This window comes from Lissotriton vulgaris, chromosome 4_1 (assembly GCF_964263255.1).
Source record: "Lissotriton vulgaris chromosome 4_1, aLisVul1.2, whole genome shotgun sequence".
NCBI lineage: Eukaryota > Metazoa > Chordata > Amphibia > Caudata > Salamandridae > Lissotriton > Lissotriton vulgaris.
The window spans coordinates 1,136,553,937-1,136,572,735 of NC_141691.1; the positions used below are offsets into that span (position 1 = coordinate 1,136,553,937).

The 18,799-nt window shown below is 43.9% G+C and overlaps 1 protein-coding gene across 2 annotated transcripts in view; it reads left to right on the forward strand.

Moving 5' to 3' along the window:
* The first annotated feature begins 2,476 nt into the window (after window positions 1-2,476).
* The window catches only part of ZCCHC2 (zinc finger CCHC-type containing 2), a 400,742-nt gene continuing 384,419 nt past the window's right edge, over window positions 2,477-18,799 (forward strand). For both annotated transcript variants that reach the window (XM_086965385.1, XM_086965386.1), the window contains exon 1: window positions 2,477-3,308. In XM_086965385.1, coding sequence (XP_086821511.1) covers window positions 2,697-3,308 — 612 coding nt within the window. In that variant the 5' untranslated portion in view covers window positions 2,477-2,696. The remainder of the gene's footprint in view (window positions 3,309-18,799) is intronic.

Genomic DNA, 18,799 nt, shown 5'->3' on the forward strand with positions numbered 1-18,799 from the left:
AAGTCATATTGCATGTGTTGTTATTCATGTGGGCAAAGAAATCCGATAGGTCCTCATCTGTACCTGTCCAGATTAGTAAACAGTTGTCGATGTAACGACCATAGTACAGGATATACCCCTGCCACCTAGCCCCCGATGGGCCCCAGACATGCCCCGCCTCGAACCATCCCATAAAGAGACAGGCAAAGGACGGAGCAAATCTAGAACCCATCGCAGTCCCACATGTTTGCAGGTACCAATCTCCATTGAATAGGAATGCATTATTTTTAAGGATAAGATTAGACATTTCTAATAACATTTCTGAGTGTTCCAAAAGTTCAACATGACGTCTGAATAGAAACTTTTTAAGTGCCTCCAGTCCTTGTTCATGTAATATGTTAGTATACAGTGAACAAACGTCCATAGTAACAAATTTCATCCCATGATCCCAGGTTAGGTCATGCAAGATATTTAGTACATGTTTACTGTCCCTAATGTACGATGGTAAGTTGATAACGTAACTCTGCAAAAATCCATCAACAAACTCGGACATTCTCTCGGTCGGTCCACCGATACCCGAGATGATGGGTCTACCGGGGGGTGCTGCTAGATCTTTATGAATCTTTGGCAGAGTATACAGGCACGGGTAGCGGGGTTTATCTGTCTTCAAGAATAGATATTCATCATCTGATAATAACCCACGATCCCGCCATCTGGTCAGCTCAGTGTTTATTGTCTTAACAATCACGAACATAGGGTTAGTGTCCAATTTCCTGTACCAGGTCCGATTATCAAGTTGGGATAGGATCTCAGCATCATATTTAGACCTATCCATAACTATCACATTTCCCCCTTTGTCTGCTTTTCTCACTATAATATCAGGATCTTGAGATAGACTAGTGAGTGCCTTACGTTCTTTTGATGTCAGAATAAATGCTCTGGGAGTAAAGTTATGTTTAGTCATGTATGTGTCCCACTTATCAATTTCCATAATTACAGTCTTATGGAACAAATCAATATTATTGCCACTAGTAAGTTGTGGGGTCCAGCGGGACTTGTTCTTAAGACCACTGTCTTCACTCAAATTAGTGCAAAGATCTAACTCAGCTGCAACCTCAGACAGATTCGTGACCTTGTCAACATCATCATTCAATGAAAGTAGAAGAGCAGTATTCTGCAAGACATCAATCGAAACATCCCCAAAGGGCCCACCAGATGATTTAGAAACAGAAGGTTTAGGGTTATTTGCAAAGAACTTTTTTAATTTCAAGTGACGTACAAATTTGTATAAGTCAACTTTCACATCTGTTACATCATATACAGTAGTTGGACAGTAATTCATTCCCTTTTGTAAAGCAGATTTCAATTCACTAGACAAACTCTTGCTTGACAGATTAACCACCTGGATCTCATTAGACTCATCATGATCTATTTCTTGGACTTGTTGTAGGAGCGTGTATGCATCCCCTCTCTTCCCTTTGCTTCTCCTCCCTCCCCTTTTTCCTCTCCTTGTTTTAATTGTGTTTCCTGGTTGGTTCTCCTTTCGCTTCCTTTGTTCCCCATCCGTATTCTCTGCACTTCCCGTAAAAAAGCATTATCGGGTAGTGCCACAAGGGAGTTAATGTTTACATTTTCCTCACTACCGCTAGAGAGATTACTAGATGACCCCACACTGGTGCTACTAGGTGTATGGTTTTTGGCCCCTGGCCTTGATTGATCCCTCTTGACAATATCGTCGAACTTTTTTGCAAACGTGAAAATTCTGCCATTGGCATAGTCTATCTCATCGCCATGGGAGGCAGATCCTTCTCCTACCTGGCAGCTAAAACCTGGAACTCACTTCCCACTCACCTTCGCCTCACTCAGAACCACCTTACATTCAGAAAACAACTTAAAACCTGGATATTCGACAATTAATTCCCCACCCTTCCTCAAGCGCCTTGAGACCCTCTGGGTATGTAGCGCGCTATATACATCTCTTGACTTGACTTGACAGGTATGATGTTACTTGTATTATATATCTAGATGCAATGACAGAAGCAGCAAAATACTAGTCGGGTGGCACACTATAATGCTAAGCACAGATTTTTTAGCGTCAGTGTTTTTAAGCCACGCCCTTAATTACATTGGCCAGGTCACACGCCTTTGAGAGACCCTTCAGTTTTTTCATTCCACTTAAAGCCCTGCTCTAGACTACATGACAAGTTAGTGTAATACCGAGTGTGCAGCTAGGCAAAGTACCATCACACTACTAGTTAGGGTAATGGAAACGTCAATGCACTAGATAAATCGCTTCCACAGACCTAGCTCTGACCATAAATTCGAAAACAGGCCGTTATAACATGGCCGATGCGTTCGGAAGCATGACTCTCCGTGTTATTGTCTATTTCTACTACCTCTACAGTTTTTGGCCAATCACGAGGCGTCCTACCAAGCAGGCCGAAATGACGTCTGGCAGCGCCGTCGAACTCTGATAGGTCTGGGGAGACCGGCGCATGTCTTACGCAGCTTGTGCTCTCCCAGCAGAGTCTAGTGGCGGAGGTGCTGTTCTGTGAACCCAGAAAAGCGGCAACGGCGTCACACAGAACGACCGTCCGTCACAGTGCGACCTCCACGAGCCTAGGGCGTGCGCACCTTTCCCCCTTTGACCCCAGAGAATGGGCCGCCCCTGAGAGGGCCCCCTCCTGCCCTGCATGTCAGCGGCGCCCTAGCCGAGGATGCTGAAGATGAAGCTGCCCCAACGGAAGAGCCAGCAGCACCGGCAGCAGGAGGCGTCTGCGGGGCCTGGGGAGACCTTGTTGCGGCGCGAGTCGGTGTACGAGTGGTTCGGGCTGAACTTGGGCCCGGCGCGCCGTCTGGAGTTTGCTTGTGGGCTGCTGGGCCTATGCAATCCGTTGGAGCTGCGCTTCCTGGGCGCATGCCTCGAGGACCTGGCGCGCCGCGACTGCCACTACCTTCGGGAACCCGAGGCCCGTGCCAACAGCATCCCACCCGGCGGGGAGGGACCCCAGCCGCGAGACCCTCAATCCGAGCTTCGCGAACCCGCCTCCCGCGCTCGCCTCATCGTGCACCTTGCGCTGCTGGGCTCTGAGAACCGCGAGGCTGCGGCCCGGCTATTTCGCCTGCTGCCCGCCCCTACTCCGGGGGTTCCCGCTGAAGACGCAAGCCCCCAGGAGCGCGAGGAGCTGCTTCTGCTCTACACCATGGCCTCCCTGCACCCAGCCTTCTCCTTCCATCAGCGGCACACGCTGCGCGCTCGCCTCGAGCAGCTTCGCGCAGCCCTGGATCCTGCACCGAGCCCGCCTCACACCCCCAGTCCACCTACGGAGGTGAGTGATTGTCGATCGCAGTCCACACTGAGAGCCCAAGTATCGTTTGCTGCCACATTATGGCAAACCCATTCATCTGGGATGTTCCTGTTGCACTCCATTCGTGACCCCTCTCTACACTATAGTCAAGACAAAAACAGCAACTGAAGTCCAAAGGTTGCATGTGATCACAAGTACATCAAGCATTGGCAGAGCCAGCATGTCTGGCCATAGCAAGTTTGGTGCGATTATTTTTGTAAGCATGTGACCCAAAATAAAAATAAATGCCGCCTCTTTAGACAGACTGCCATGCACTTGCAATAAGAATCGTTCTTGAAAAAATAATGTAGCTGTTTTGCCTCTGTTTCTGTTTAAAAAGCAAGCCTATGAGTTTTCTGTGCATTGTACCCAACCACGGATTCAAATCGCAGGCAGCCATAGTGATGGCGTCATTTCACTTTATGCAACAGTTTAAAAAAAAATGAACAATAAGGAGACGGGCTGCTTATTTCCATCTGGAAGAATCTTGCTTTTTTTCCATTTTCACCCGGGGCTTTAGCGCAGTTTGAATGATCGTTAGAATTATTTCACTAGCCACCCCAGTTTAACGGTCAATAGCATTTTTTATAAAGCACTTCAATCCATATTTTTGCTGCCATCACTTTTTGAGGTAGTTATGTAACATGTTCTGCATTAGATTGGACTTGACCTGCTAATTGTGTGTGGATGCCTTCAAACTTTATTGTTAAGGGTTATATTGCGGATCGCAGTCTAATTTGGATCTTTGGATCGTTGGTAGTATCAAGGCACGTGTAAATAATTCTAAAGTAATCTTTTACTATCTGTACTCCCATTACCCTGGTTCCTAGAGTATGGAGTTGCCTAATTTGTTCTTGTTTTTTAATAAGTATGTATGTGAATGCTTTATAGGAAATGCACAACAATGTTCATTTTTTTTGTCTTTCTAATCTGGATTTATTTACGTAGTCCTTGTGGTCTGTAGGGAGTAGGGTGTTGAATGGGTCTGGTTGTCATTTTAGGGCACTGTAACGAGTAAGTTGGCGGTTACTCACATCTAGATAAGCAATGCTATGATAAACCCAGAAAAAGATATACAGGTACCATATAATTACTCAGTTCTTGGAAAATTGTGAATTGTGCCCACATGGTGAGTTACAAGTAATGTCCAAAGATACCTTTTTTTTCCTGGGAAAAATGCTTACAATTGGGAGGCATAATTTGTTAATGCTCACCTTGTGGGACAAATTAATTGAACAAGCATTTACAATGCAATCGTTTCGCCTTTGGAAAAGTTAGAGCTATTGGCGTTGTAAATGACAAAATTTGTATTTGTGTTGGTTTTGAAAACAGATAAATGGCACTGTCATTTACATTAAAGAATAATCAAGCGAAACCGCTTGCCCTCTACGCACTGTTGCGTTTCCAAAATTGGATGCCAAATTAATACATGAATCAAAATATCACAAATATTCAACATGTATGTAATTAGTGAAACCACATGAACCTTTTGAATTTCAAAAAAATATTTTTACTATCATATCAATTTTATCAAGCATAATTTTCATTGCATATGATTAGGTACCATAAGTTCATAGTTGAAAAAATACATATGCTGTTTTACAACACATCAATATAGTACTGATATATCTAACAAGTTTTGCCCTGCCCAATGCATTTCGGGCCGCTTGGCCCTTCCTCAGGGGCGATACCTGAAATGACACAAAAACAAATAAAGCTTTGTCACTTGGGTGAAAAGGTTATTCAACCGCAAAGTTCATAGATTGCCACAATGACACATTCCATCAATGAATTATGTTGAAAAGGTTCCTAATAAGTCAAATGTAACCTCTAAAGTGAACTATAGTTTACTGTGCACTCACTTGTTTGAATGGAAAAGAAATGGCGCGATGAAATGACCGGATAAGGAGGGGCGTACGTGAAAGACTTGTGGATTCACTCTAAAGAAAAAAAGCGTATACCCTAAGTCAGGTAAATGGAATAAGGTAATCACAACAAAGAATCTCATATTGCTCGACGGCTCAAAGAGAAAAAAGCCACAAACTCACTGAGAAAAGATGGGCTGCTAGGTGATGTGGTCATAGCCGTAACTAATCCAAGACTGGTGCGCACCAACTCACTCGTCTCTATTGAAAGTAGCGGAAATACTCCTGTGTCGAACCTTGAGAAACACAAATAGCGGCCAATTTAAGTGGACAATCAAAACTAACACTTATGCAAAGTTACCTTTCACAATAGCCTACAAATTCCTAAACTTGTATGTACGTAAAAAACACAAAGAACACACCTTGTGTACACAGCGATATGCAGTGAACATCGACGTTTTCTCTTGACTACTCTCGCGAAATTTTGTCCATTTTACCTACAACATAGTACACAGGGAGGGAGGAGGGCCCAAGGGGAAGTTTAAAGACCCCACACTACTATAACCCCTTACTACAAACTTACAAAACAAAAAATAGTAGTGGGTCTAGCAAACAAATGGCTCAAGTATGTGTCTGGAAGGTAAGCTATGAATTACATAAAAGAAACAGCATCTTTCCTGTGTGGAAAAATATCCATCAATTGTCGATCCTGGACGCCCTGTTACTCATATGGGTTTCCTTCACACCAGGAAGGTAGATTTTAAACCAATTTAGATGGTGGGTGTGGAAACTTACTATGTGTTTCCATGTGTCGGGGTCAAGAGGGACAGCTCGAGCAGTGCATTTGTGAAGTGAAAAAAAGAGTGAACTGTGATGTGAACAGATAAAATTGGGTAATAGAATGGAAAACTAATTTTAATAACCACCTTTCTATTACCAAAAATAAAATAGCGTGCGATGTTAGAGGTTTTAACAAATAGCCTCTAGGCTTAGTATGTGGTCAACATGTTTCTGCAGACTCATTTGTGGATCAAATTATGTATCCTGCTGCTTTCTTCAGGACCTTGTTCGCTACTGCTCTTTAAAAGTGAAATCAAATGAAATATCACAGGGTCTTTCAGTAATAAAACATTCTCCTACCCAAGTTGTAGGAGAGAACTGCTCCACCCCACCTGGCCACAGCTCAGGTATATGGAGCCCCGCACGTCCGGTCGGTGCTCCAAGCGTCCTTCTGGACTGCCGATACAGTCCAGAAGGACGTATCTGGGAGGTCACCTGGAATTTCATCTGGGCAATGGTGTGTCTGTTTTTGTCCCAGTGCACTGCCAAACTACTGTTAGTGTTCTTGTTGCGAATAGTGCTTTTATGCTCAGATATACGTATCTTGATTTTCGTAAGGCACACCCAAGACGTTCGTCCACGGGAATACAGAGAGAGGCAGGATCGTGGAGCATTGAGTTATCGACTAGAGCGGCTAAAGGTATTTGAGCTTACAAAATTAGGGATAGTCGTCTCTCAAAGGACATTAGTCTTTTGGTTTTACGCTGACGATGTTGTCTTCTTGTAGGTAAAATGGACAAAATTACGCGAGAGTAGTCAAGAGAAAACGTCAATGTTCACTGCATATCGCTGTGTACACAAGGTGTGTTCTTTGTGTTTTTTACGTACATACAAGTTTAGGAATTTGTAGGCTATTGTGAAAGGTAACTTTGCATAAGTGTTAGTTTTGATTGTCCACTTAAATTGGCCGCTATTTGTGTTTCTCAAGGTTCGACACAGGAGTATTTCCGCTACTTTCAATAGAGACGAGTGAGTTGGTGATCACCAGTCTTGGATTAGTTACGGCTATGACCACATCACCTAGCAGCCCATCTTTTCTCAGTGAGTTTGTGGCTTTTTTCTCTTTGAGCCGTCGAGCAATATGAGATTCTTTGTTGTGATTACCTTATTCCATTTACCTGACTTAGGGTATACGCTTTTTTTCTTTAGAGTGAATCCACAAGTCTTTCACGTACGCCCCTCCTTATCCGGTCATTTCATCGCGCCATTTCTTTTCCATTCAAACAAGTGAGTGCACAGTACACTATAGTTCACTTTAGAGGTTACATTTGACTTATTAGGAACCTTTTCAACAGAATTCATTGATGGAATGTGTCATTGTGGCAATCTATGAACTTTGCGGTTGAAAAACCTTTTCACCCAAGTGACAAAGCTTTATTTGTTTTTTGTGTCATTTCAGGTATCGCCCCTGAGGAAGGGCCAAGCGGCCCGAAATGCATTGGGCAGGGCAAAACTTGTTAGATATATCAGTACTATATTGATGTGTTGTAAAACATCATATGTATTTTTTCAACTATGAACTTATGGTACCTAATCATATGTAATGAAAATTATGCTTGATAAAATTGATATGATAGTAAAAATATTTTTTTGAAATTCAAAAGGTTAATGTGGTTTCACTAATTACATGCATGTTGAATATTTGTGATATTTTGATTCATGTATTAATTTGGCATCCAATTTTGGAAACGCAACAGTGCGTAGAGGGCAAGCGGTTTCGCTTGATTATTCTTTCATGCTTCAGTTCACTGGCGCAGTATGGACATTGCGTCTTCCTCCACAGCACGCGTGATTTATTAATGTTATAATATTGAGTATTGAATGTGAATTTGTTAAAAATAGGAGTGCCTCTCCAATTACTAATTGTTGTATTGTCATTTACATTGCCATTAGCTAAATCTCTCGCAAATGTGAGACCTATTGCATTTGCACCCACACATCACAGAGCCACACACACAAAGGCACACACACACACACACAGGAGGTGTAAAAAAGAAAAAACAAGACAGCAGAACTTTTTTTTTATCCATCATTCCTGGATCAGGAACAACATTCCTGTATACATGAGAACGTCCCTAAACTGCTCGAATTTAGAAAAGAATTGAAGACTCACCTCTTTAAAAAACATCACAATCCATGCTTAATTTGAGCCGGTGGTTTTCAGTGCTCAGTACCGGAACTTAATAATGAACACCAGGGCTTTTCACGTGCACCAGTTAAGGACACTTCTTAAGTGATCTGCCCATAATCACAATATGTTGAGCTGACGACGAGACTCGAACCTGGCTCCCCCGCTCCGAAGTAGGCAGCTCTGGCCGTTACGTGGCATCCTCTTTCCACTTTCATGGCTAGTAGTTGGTTCTGTTTTAGGCGGCGCTAACAGGAGAAATGGGCTGGTGCAAGCTGCCTCCTGACGAGAGCCCTGGCATTTATTTGTTTCCAAATTAAAAACTGATCACAATTCATTCACCGTCCCCACTCCAGGTTCCTCTCACGTCACTCACTGCCTTCATGCTGGTCTTTAGCTATGTACAGCGCTCTGCAGCCTTTTTTCTGCTTGGTTCGTAGTATAAAAACAAGGTATGCTTGCATCACTCACTGACATGCATTATCTTCATTATTTTTACAGTTATTGTTGCGAAATCGATCAGTTCCATAACAGTAAATTTAATGACCTCTTAATTGGGACCCATTTCAAATTCCGTTTTCAATTACTGCTTAGTCTTATACGAGTGGACCCGCTCCACTTAATGCCCTGCAAATCGGAATGTATGCACAGTAACTAGAGTGGACTTAGAAAGTCGCTCTACTATTTCTGTTGGGACTGGAAACAAGCAGGGAAAGGAGAAATAAATAGACTCTTCCTTATTTGAATAGAATTCTATCTTCATAGCCCCTCTGCCTATCAACAGTAGTCAAACAACATTTTTTCCGCGTGCCCCACTTGACATGAGATGAGGACCAGTGGGTATGTTTTTGGCAGCGAAACCAGCAAACTAGGGATAAAATCCCTGTTTTCCAATATGTTCGTAACCGGTGATGCTGATGAAGTACCTATTTCCCCGTGCCCCCATTTCCATGTCTGCCAAAACCAGAAGCACTTAAAAATGACTGGAAACCCTTACTTTTAAAAAACCTTTGAGACATTTATTTGGGAATTAGGGTTTTATATAGTGGTAAACATGACTTGAAAGTAGCTTTAGCATGAATATTTTACATTTAGACCTGGGGTCGCTCCTGCAGACGGATGACCAGCCAGGCTTCTTTCTACGTGCATAAAGGATGCACACAAAGTGATGAGCAGGCCTGAAATAGCCGCTGCTGTCCCCCCCCCCCACCCTAACTCCTGCTCTGTGTGTCATCATTGCCACCTTGAGGCTGAGACAACAACATATATTTAAGGAACAATGGTTCAGATTAGGCCTAATCAGGTCCTGAGAAAAAAGGTTCAGAAGCGATTATTTAATAAACGCTGGGGAGCAAGAATTGTATGTACAGGTAGGAATTTTATTTTACTCTTTCTTTTTTATAGATATACATAAATAATTATACTGTATTTCAGGTGCTCAAGTGAATAGTACGGTGCAGGACGTGACATAAGTGAACAAAGTGAACGGACTGTCACACAACAACAACAAGGTTAAAAAACAGTTATATACAATAGAATGAGTGGAAATCCTTGGGTAGGTCGACGGCGTTTCGATCTATATAGCTTTAGATCATCATCAGGACTGATGAGCTTCCTGAAACTGTAAGAATAGGGATTTTAGTTGTACTTTATTTTCCTACATGTGTACTTGAACTGGTATTTGTGCTCCCCGGAATTGGTGAATTATCATGCACATGTTTGTGTATTTTTCACATGTGCAATTAATAAAGTTTCTTAAACTAAAGGAGGTGCATTATTTCCTCACCTTAGTGTGCAGCATATATTTAGCAAAATGGATTTTTGGCCATGTATAGAAACATGCATTTATTTAAAACAGTTTGAATGGCTTAAAATTACACTTTAGATTGCCAGCGCTTTCATTTATAAAGTAGTCCAAGTAGGACCCTCGTCTGAACCACAAGTGACTGAGCGCTACTTGAACCCTCGTATTGAGAGACCATAATTGTTTTATCCGGATGTAAGTTCTTGTCCCTTGCGAATATTTGTTAATAAATGCGCCTGTTTCTCTGTCTCCTTTGAATTGACTCTTTAACAAATAGTTTAACAAATAGTGTTACTCCTTGTTGTTGCTACATTATATTCTAGCAACATTTAAATACATCCATGTCATAGACTTAAAGAATAATTTCTGTGATGCTAAATTAAATTATTCTATACTATCACTAGACTCTTTCCAGGAAAGCGACCTTCAATTCAGTTGCAGTGTCCTAACCATCCTTGCCTGATAATGCATTGGCAAGGTAAAGTGAGAAACTATTTTTAAATAAGTGCATGCATCTATGTATGGCAAGACCATCCGAGCCTGAAAAAGCGCTGGCAATCTAAAGTGTAATTTTAAGCCATTCAAACTGTTTTAAATAAATGCATGTTTCTATACATGGCCAAAAATCCATTTTGCTAAATATATGCTGAATATATGCTGCACACTAAGGTGAGGAAATAATGCACCTCCTTTAGTTTTTTAAGAAACTTTATTAATTGCACATGTGAAAAATACACAAACATGTGCATGATAATTCATCAATTCCGGGGAGCACAAATACCAGTTCAAGTACACATGTAGGAAAATAAAGTACAACTAAAATCCCTATTCTTACAGTTTCAGGAAGCTCATCAGTCCTGATGATGATCTAAAGCTATATAGATCGAAACGCCGTCGACCTACCCAAGGATTTCCACTCATTCTATTGTATATAACTGTTTTTTAACCTTGTTGTTGTTGTGTGACAGTCTGCTCACTTTGTTCACCTATGTCACGTCCTGCACCATACTATTCACTTGAGCACCTGAAATACAGTATAATTATTTATGTATATCTATAAAAAAGAAAGAGTAAAATAAAATTCCTACCTGTACATACAATTCTTGCTCCCCAGCGTTTATTAAATAATCGCTTCTGAACCTTTTTTCTCAGGACCTGATTAGGCCTAATCTGAACCATTGTTCCTTAAATATATATTACTCTACCCCAGGTTCTACTTTGTGGGGTTTCCCTTGTTTATAAAAAAACGAGACAACAACAAGCTCCCTTGTCACAGCCCTTGGATCCAGGTGTCCCGCGCGCCACTCTCTGAATCACCTCAGGCACCAATACCCGCTGACGCGTTCATCATCCCACATCAAACACACACGGCTCAGATACAGCACTGACTCGGTCTCACCTGGATTCACATAGACTAGGGAAATGACACACCCTCCCGCGCAGCAGGCGCATGAACCCGCCGAGGTGCCGGAGCGGATGGAATTCCATCGCACGGGGGTAAATGAGGGCGCTGACTCTGCGCCCGTGCAGATGGGGATTAAGTCATTAAGCGTGTTTGGCAGTTTGAGTTGCCGCTGATTACATTAAAGCTGTACCCCGCCTTTCCATCGCCCTCACTAATGCTCCCGCCGGCGGTCTCATGGGACAGCCTGGCCCTTGTCTATCGGCCCTCGGCGGTGGCGCCTCTAATTGACCGCGGGGGCAAGCAGAGTGGTAGCACGTGAGACTCCAACAGAAGCGCCCTCGGGGGAGAGTGGTAAAGTGTGTAAAATAGGGCTGGCTGCCATAGGACACAGTGCACTCATGTGCCGGCTGCTGTCAGCACCAGGATGGGTTTGACAGAGGGGTGGGTGGGATCTACAAGTTAAAAATATATATATTTGATGGGGAACAGGGGCAGAGACTGCCAGGATACTTGTGAAGTATATTAAGAGTTTGCTTTATGCACGGGCTGCCTGTAAAAGAGGGTGTGAGGGGTTCGTGCAGTGAACTGCAGCGTTAGACTGCCGGGGCTTCTCTGGACAGAGGAGGGGTGCAAGTGTGCCAGAGGCTACACCAGGGAGTGAGGGTGGCAGTCTGCCAGGAGATGCTTTTCCTGGGAGGAGGTGGTGGGGGCTGTCAGTGGCTGCTTCCAGGAGAGTTGGAGAAAGTCAGCCTGGCTATTTCCGCCAGAGCTTTGTAAATGAAGTTTATTTTTCTTGGGGCTGACCTGGGGACAGAGGGGCAAGTCTGCTGTGGAATACTGGAGAGGAAGGAGGGGAAGTCGGTCCTGGAATTCCTTCGGGTGAGGGGAGGAAATGGGGCAGGAGATGCCTTATTAAGTGTGTGGCGCGGGGGGAGGGGGTGTGTGGGCTGCCTAGTGTTGAGTATGGTAGCAGTCTTCAGTTGCTGCTTTAGGCTGAAAAAGAGGGCAGCCTATTTTGTTTTCGTTTTGTAACGAGTCTGGCAAGCGAGGGAACAGTATTGTCTACTCAGTAATTTTTTGTATTCCCTCCGGGGATGGTAACGGGTGGATCTGCAGCCCCGAGTCACGCAGATGCGGCGCACCAAAGGAAACCCTGAGGATAATGCATCTCAAAGGCTCATATGTACATCGGAGCATCAATCATACGTAAAGTATATAAGCAATAGCACATCAGGCAGACAACACGTCTACCCTTTACAAAACAAAGGGGGCCAAAGCACAAGGCACATTCCTGAAGTTTAATACACGGCAGCATCCCTCTCAGCCTGTTCTCCCGAGCATGAATCCTACCTGGACTCTATCAGAGCGGGCAAGATCATGCAGCCCATATAAAGGGGCTGTCTCCCCCCACGCCCCCCAGATCGGATGCATCAAAGCACTGCATGCTGCCGCTGCACCCCGCCCCCAGCGATCCTCGCCTCACCCAGAATGGACCACTGCCTGTGCATTTTTCTTCTTTGTGTAGGTATGTATAACCCCTCCTTCTCATTGCATTCCGATGTGACTCTGGCCCCAACCGCTGCTAGGCTTTGCAGTGCCCATCCAGTCAGACTGCACCACTCCTATGCACGCTCACCTCAGACTGGCCTCCTGCACGGAACACGGCACTGCCCATCCTCTCCTCCCAGGCTCCCACAGACAGCGGACTGGCGTGCTCGGCTGAGAGAACGGCCATCTTGAACTAGTCTTTGTCATGTACAGCAGTCGGGCACACTTAATCACGTTTTCAACTACACATGGAATTTCATACACATTGAGAGTTTACTCCAAGACTACCTTTTTATACGTTTTAGCTATGTCGTTCTTTTATTTGTCCTCTTTGCTTATAATATTAAGGGCCGGGCCACAGAGTTAAATATTGCATAGGAATTCTCAAATGTTGCTGTCAGGAGATGTTAATACTTATGGGTTGTCATGGTATACTCCATTTTCCAAATAGGCTATGCACACCCACAGAATGCTTTAAGATAGTCACCTCACTGTCTGCCTCTGTGTGCAGAACCAAGGTTAACAAAGGGTGCGCGTGAGACAGATGAGGCAGGAGGAATGCTGGCTGCTGTTTGTGGGCAGCGGGTGCTGCCGACGACATCTCACTCAACATAGGCTCACGCGTTGCAGAAGAGATCACGCAAAGCTGCGCAGGACCTGCACACATGACCAGGGCGAACTTGGTACAAATAAAAGTTACCGTTTTAACAGAAGTGAAACAAGGAAAAGCACGGACAGCGGGAGGGGGGGGCGGGAAAGGAACGGACAGCGGGAGGGGGGGGGCGGTAAAGTAACGGACAGTGGGAGGGGGGAGGGAACAGCAAGAAAGGCACTCACCTGGACTTGCGGCGGTCGGCCGCGGAATGACCAAATGAAACCTCGACGAGCAAAAAAATGAACCCCGCCGCACTGACGTGACAGAAGAGGCCGGATGAGAACAATTCTCAGAAACGCCCACAAGTCGCCTCGCAGAATGACGGACGCCTCTGTTTTCCAATGGCTAGCCTCCATTTATGGAGCTAGCCAATGGGAAACAGAGGCGGGACTTTTGTCCATACGTCAAAACAAAAGTTCAGCTTTCGGCAGGCGAAACCTAAAAATCACAGGTTCGTTAGATCCTAGGAACGTATCCGAGGTTCTTTAATTTTATTAATTACAATTCATAGAATTGTTAGTTGACTGTGGAAATCTGTAGTTTTTCCTGACATGAAAACAAGGGTCTACCATTGACTTACTCGGATTTTGTTGTTGTGAGGCTAATGTTTTTGTTTGGAGGATAAGTCAGAAGTGTTTCAATATTGAAATTCATCAATGGGGAGGAAGAGAAGCCTTGCATGGCTGTCATCCCACTCTGCTTCCAAGTAAATTGTAGCAAAAAATCAAAGTAGGGAGTGGGACAGCCTCAGCTGGAGGGACCTCAATATACTGTGGCACCCTCAACAGCAATTTTCGGCTTTGCCATCAACTTACTCATCATTATTTCTTCCACCAGGAGGTGACCTCTGGTTGAGAGATTAAGATCCAAATGTGGAATTGTGGTTTAAAATGACCTCTTAACTAGAAAAAGCTGTTTTAATAAAGTTGAGATGATTGTAAGATTGAAAATGAAATGTAGCTGTGATATTGAGATGTACGATGTGTCCCTCACATCACATGGTTAATAAAAACGGATCACCCTAAAAATGGTCTACATGTTTCAACGAACCTGCGCCCTCACTGGGTCGTTGGCTTTCGTCAGGACCAATAGTTTGTGGGATTCATCTTTTGTGGGGTTTCCTGTATCAGGTGGAACACTGTCCCTTGGCGAGGGCTCCCATTAATCTAGGTTTGAGCCATGCCTGTAGTGGGCACTAGTCCCAGCCACACAAGTGGGGCTGCATTTTTATTGGCATAAGTGGGGTAATGCATACGTTTGTGGATTACAGAAGTTCCCATCACACAAATGGAAGAGCAATACGTGATTTCAGGCAGAGTTTGAGGTTTACAGAGCATTGTGGGTAAGAAAACCTTGTGGGATCCTTGCAAGTCACGCACAACCCTAGACTCCCCTGGTTGTCTAGTTTTCCAAAATGTCTGTGGTTCACAGGTTTGCATGGCTGCTGCCACAGCTTGGTACCAAATACAGCATCTGCCTCTCAGCCTAGCAGTTTAGGGCCTTTTGGTTTTTTTTCACTTCGCACACCCACACGAGTGGGGTACCGTCCTTATCAGGAGTTGTCGGAATTCAGAGTGGAAACCTTTGGCTGCCGCAGATTCAAAGTCTTTCCATCACAGAAATGTGAGAAAAATGTGTTTATCAAAGTTTGTTTGCAAGGACTTCTGGGTAAAATTACCTGGTGAGAACCACACAAGCCATGCACCCCTGGATTCCCCTGGTTGTGTAGTTCTTAAAAATGTTCATGTTTGCCTAGGTGACGGCTGAGCTGGGCTTAAAATCCACAGCTACCCAAATTTCCCAAAAATGGACGATTTCTTAGTAAGGTTCATATTTACATTTTTGGCTAACCAAGACTTCTCCTTCTCCCTAAAGCACTAAACATCTGCTATCGTAGGACTGCTCCACTCACCAAATTTAGAAATGAATGCAAAGCTGGCGGTTAAATAAAAACATTGACATAAGCCGCTGAAACTGTGATTGCTGTCAGTGCCTTTTACGCTTGATGCACTACTCCAACATAATTGAGCCACCCATCAATTGAAAGATAAAAAAAGTTTAAACCGAATCCTGAAGTCTGATTTTTCTTTGGGTGGGAGAAACACGCCCCTCTCACCATGGGAGTTGTCTTCCAAGGCTAGGGTGGTCATTAGACCGTTATCACTGTCCCATACCACCATGGTTTTCCAGGTGGTGAAATTTACCTGTATGTCTGCACATCTAAATTAGATGGGCGGACACCGGTCCGCCACAGATGGCTCTTACTCATTCAGGGCTTGGAAGGGGTGCAACCATGCCACACAGGTTTTGAAAAATCCACTCGCCCGCTCACTATGGTGAGCCAGATTTAGAGCCTGATTCTAATCTCGCTAGGAAAGCCTCTGCACAACTGTTTCAGAGGGCTTTCCGAGCTAAATGTGCTCCGGTAGTCTGAACGAGCGAGTACAATGCAGCCGTATGCTTAAAGACTGGGTTCACTCAGACTCCCATTGAACTCCAAGGCAGCCTGTGTACAGGTACGTGCACAGGCTCTCATAGCAAAAATGGGTGGTTGGGGAAAGTGCACACCCTATGCCATATTGTACATGCCTGGATCGGGGGGACCCATGGGCACACCCCTGTGACAGATTCAGAGGCCCCGGGGTGAAGGGGGGGCCTACTACACCACAGAGGTATGATTTCAACATCCTTTTCGTCTCTCTGAGACAGAGGCGAAGCGGCTGTCCGAATCGTGTATCATACTCGCTCTGTCGGAATTCGGCTACCGAGCACGTTACAATTTGGCTACGAATGAGTGTTACGGACCCGTTCGGGTCCCGAAAACAATTTGGTTGACGCGTGGGAAGACAAACTTGAATTTTGACCTCCTGTCTCTGGAAGCAGAGCAAATATGACAAGATAACCAGATTTAAAGGCATCTTTATTGCTCACAAAATGAATGAGCAATGAATATGCCTTTAAATCTTTTTATCTTGTAATATTTGCTCTGCTTTCAGAGGCAGAGATCAAATACATTAGTTGGGTCAAGTAGATTTTTCAAGTTACTAGACCTGCACGTCTAGTAGCATTTTGATGAGTTTTCGAGCCCTGCCACAGTTGGGAGTGGTCTTCCCCAAGGTTACACCAATGCTCTGTTCGCATACCGCCAGACCATTATGTTCACAGTAGGGATTCTCTCTTGCTATTGCGACCACAGATATAAATCTGGTACTAATCTTAAATTAATCCACCACTTTCGTTGGTTTGTTTTAGCACTTCTAGAAATGCTAGCTTGAAAGCACAAATGCTTATCAAAGTATCTGAATATAGAAACCAAGACTACTGAAGGTGAGCAATAAAGCATTGTCAAGTCACCAACCTCTTTATGGTCCAGTCACACACTATACACAAGACTTTCAAACCACTGGGCTCAATGCAGCAGATTACTGCACACACCTCACCATGCCTCCGCCATGCGAAGGCCCATCACATTCATGTGCCACAGAACGGAATTCCCATGTTGACAGTTGATGCATCACCCCTCCACTCTGAGCATTACTGAAACTCCTACCTAGTGAATCTTTACTAAAGGCTTCCATGACAGCCACGTGAGGCCCAGGAAGACGTGTTACGTGGGTCTTTAGCACACTCACTGTGGTAAATTTAACTCCTTAAAGTTTGGGAGTGTTGGAGTATTCCTCCGAGGCTTCATTCCTCAAACTAATTGAGCATAACTAGCTTTGACATTAAGGCAAACATGCTAGGGAATGCTGCCTAAGTTCCCTAAAGAGAGATTCTTAAATTACGAAGAACAATAGGTTTTGATACACAGGGTGGTCAGTGAGAGCATAACATGTCACATCCATTGTTGTGTGCAGTACTGTGACTAATGCACACGTCATACAGTGGACTGAACATATACTAATTTGACAGAGGATGAACATGGCAAGCAAGACAACATTTTACCCATACATTGGGTGCAGAGTCTATTGGTATATATTTTTTGTATAGCGCACTGTCACCTGAAAGGTATCATGTCACCGATGCAAGAGCGGTCAGGCCTGATCCATGGTAACCTAGTTGAAGAGCCAAGTGTTTAGCTTAGTGCAGAACTCACTAATATTAGGGACAATGCATATGTATAGAGTCTGGTCATTCCGCCCTTGTGGAGTCAAAAGGAGAAGTCTATTCTTTTTCTGGAGCTGCCTATGTTGTGCAAAGGTGCCTGGAAGGTTTCTGAAATCTAAGTCGGTATCGAGGTATGGTGGACCAGTGCTGTATAAGACTTTGAATGTTTGTTTCAGGAGTTTGACGAGCTGTGGATTGGGAGCCACTGAAGCTGTTTCAGGTGCTGGTTGTGTGGTGTTGGGATGTTGAGGAAAGAGGCTGTCCTGCTGCGTTCTTATTGGCTTGGAGCAAGCTGCCTAGTTGATAGTTGAGTTAGGTAGTAATTTCGTATCGGGCAGAGTGCTGCGGCATGACATAATGCAAGAGTCCTTTTCCAGAGTAATCCATTTACCTACAGGACTGTCTAAGGAGTTGTTTTACATTGTTGGCTTTGTCTAGGAATACTATTGTATGTGTTTGTGACCACTTTCTGCACAATACTAAGGTGTACCTTTCCTGAATAATTTATTTACGCCACTGGAACTGTCCAACTAACTGGGCAGCCCGATATACATTGTAGAATCTGTGTCTTGAAGTATTCTTGCAGGTATTGCTTATAGGATATGTTATTGAAGGTCTCTAGATTCCACGGTTTCTAGGGAAGTTGTGAACTTTTTTTTTTTCTCTGATAAGACCTGAAGACTATCTACAGGTTAAATCTTCAACATTTCCCTTCTTAAGTTGCTTTCAAAACATGTTATGGTGTGCCAGGAGTTATTATACATGAACAGACAGTACCTCTGCTTATGTTAGTTTAATATAAAATCATATGCAACCTTGGAATCTGCTTGTTGTTTAGGTATTAGTTTGTCTTAGCTCTGTCGTCTGCACTAATTTTGATACATACTGAAATGTATATTGTCCTGGCACTGAAAATGTGAACATCACCATCATGCAAGAAACTGTCCCCTCTATCCTTTTTTACTGACATTGATTATGATACTAGTTACTAATTGAGTTTGTACACTTTCATAGCAAATAGAAGTGTTGGTGAATAATTCCCACAGGGCATTTGTTTGACTTATTACTCTTACTCTGGTGGGCAATCGGGGTGGTCCTTGTGTTGTATACATAAGTTCCCT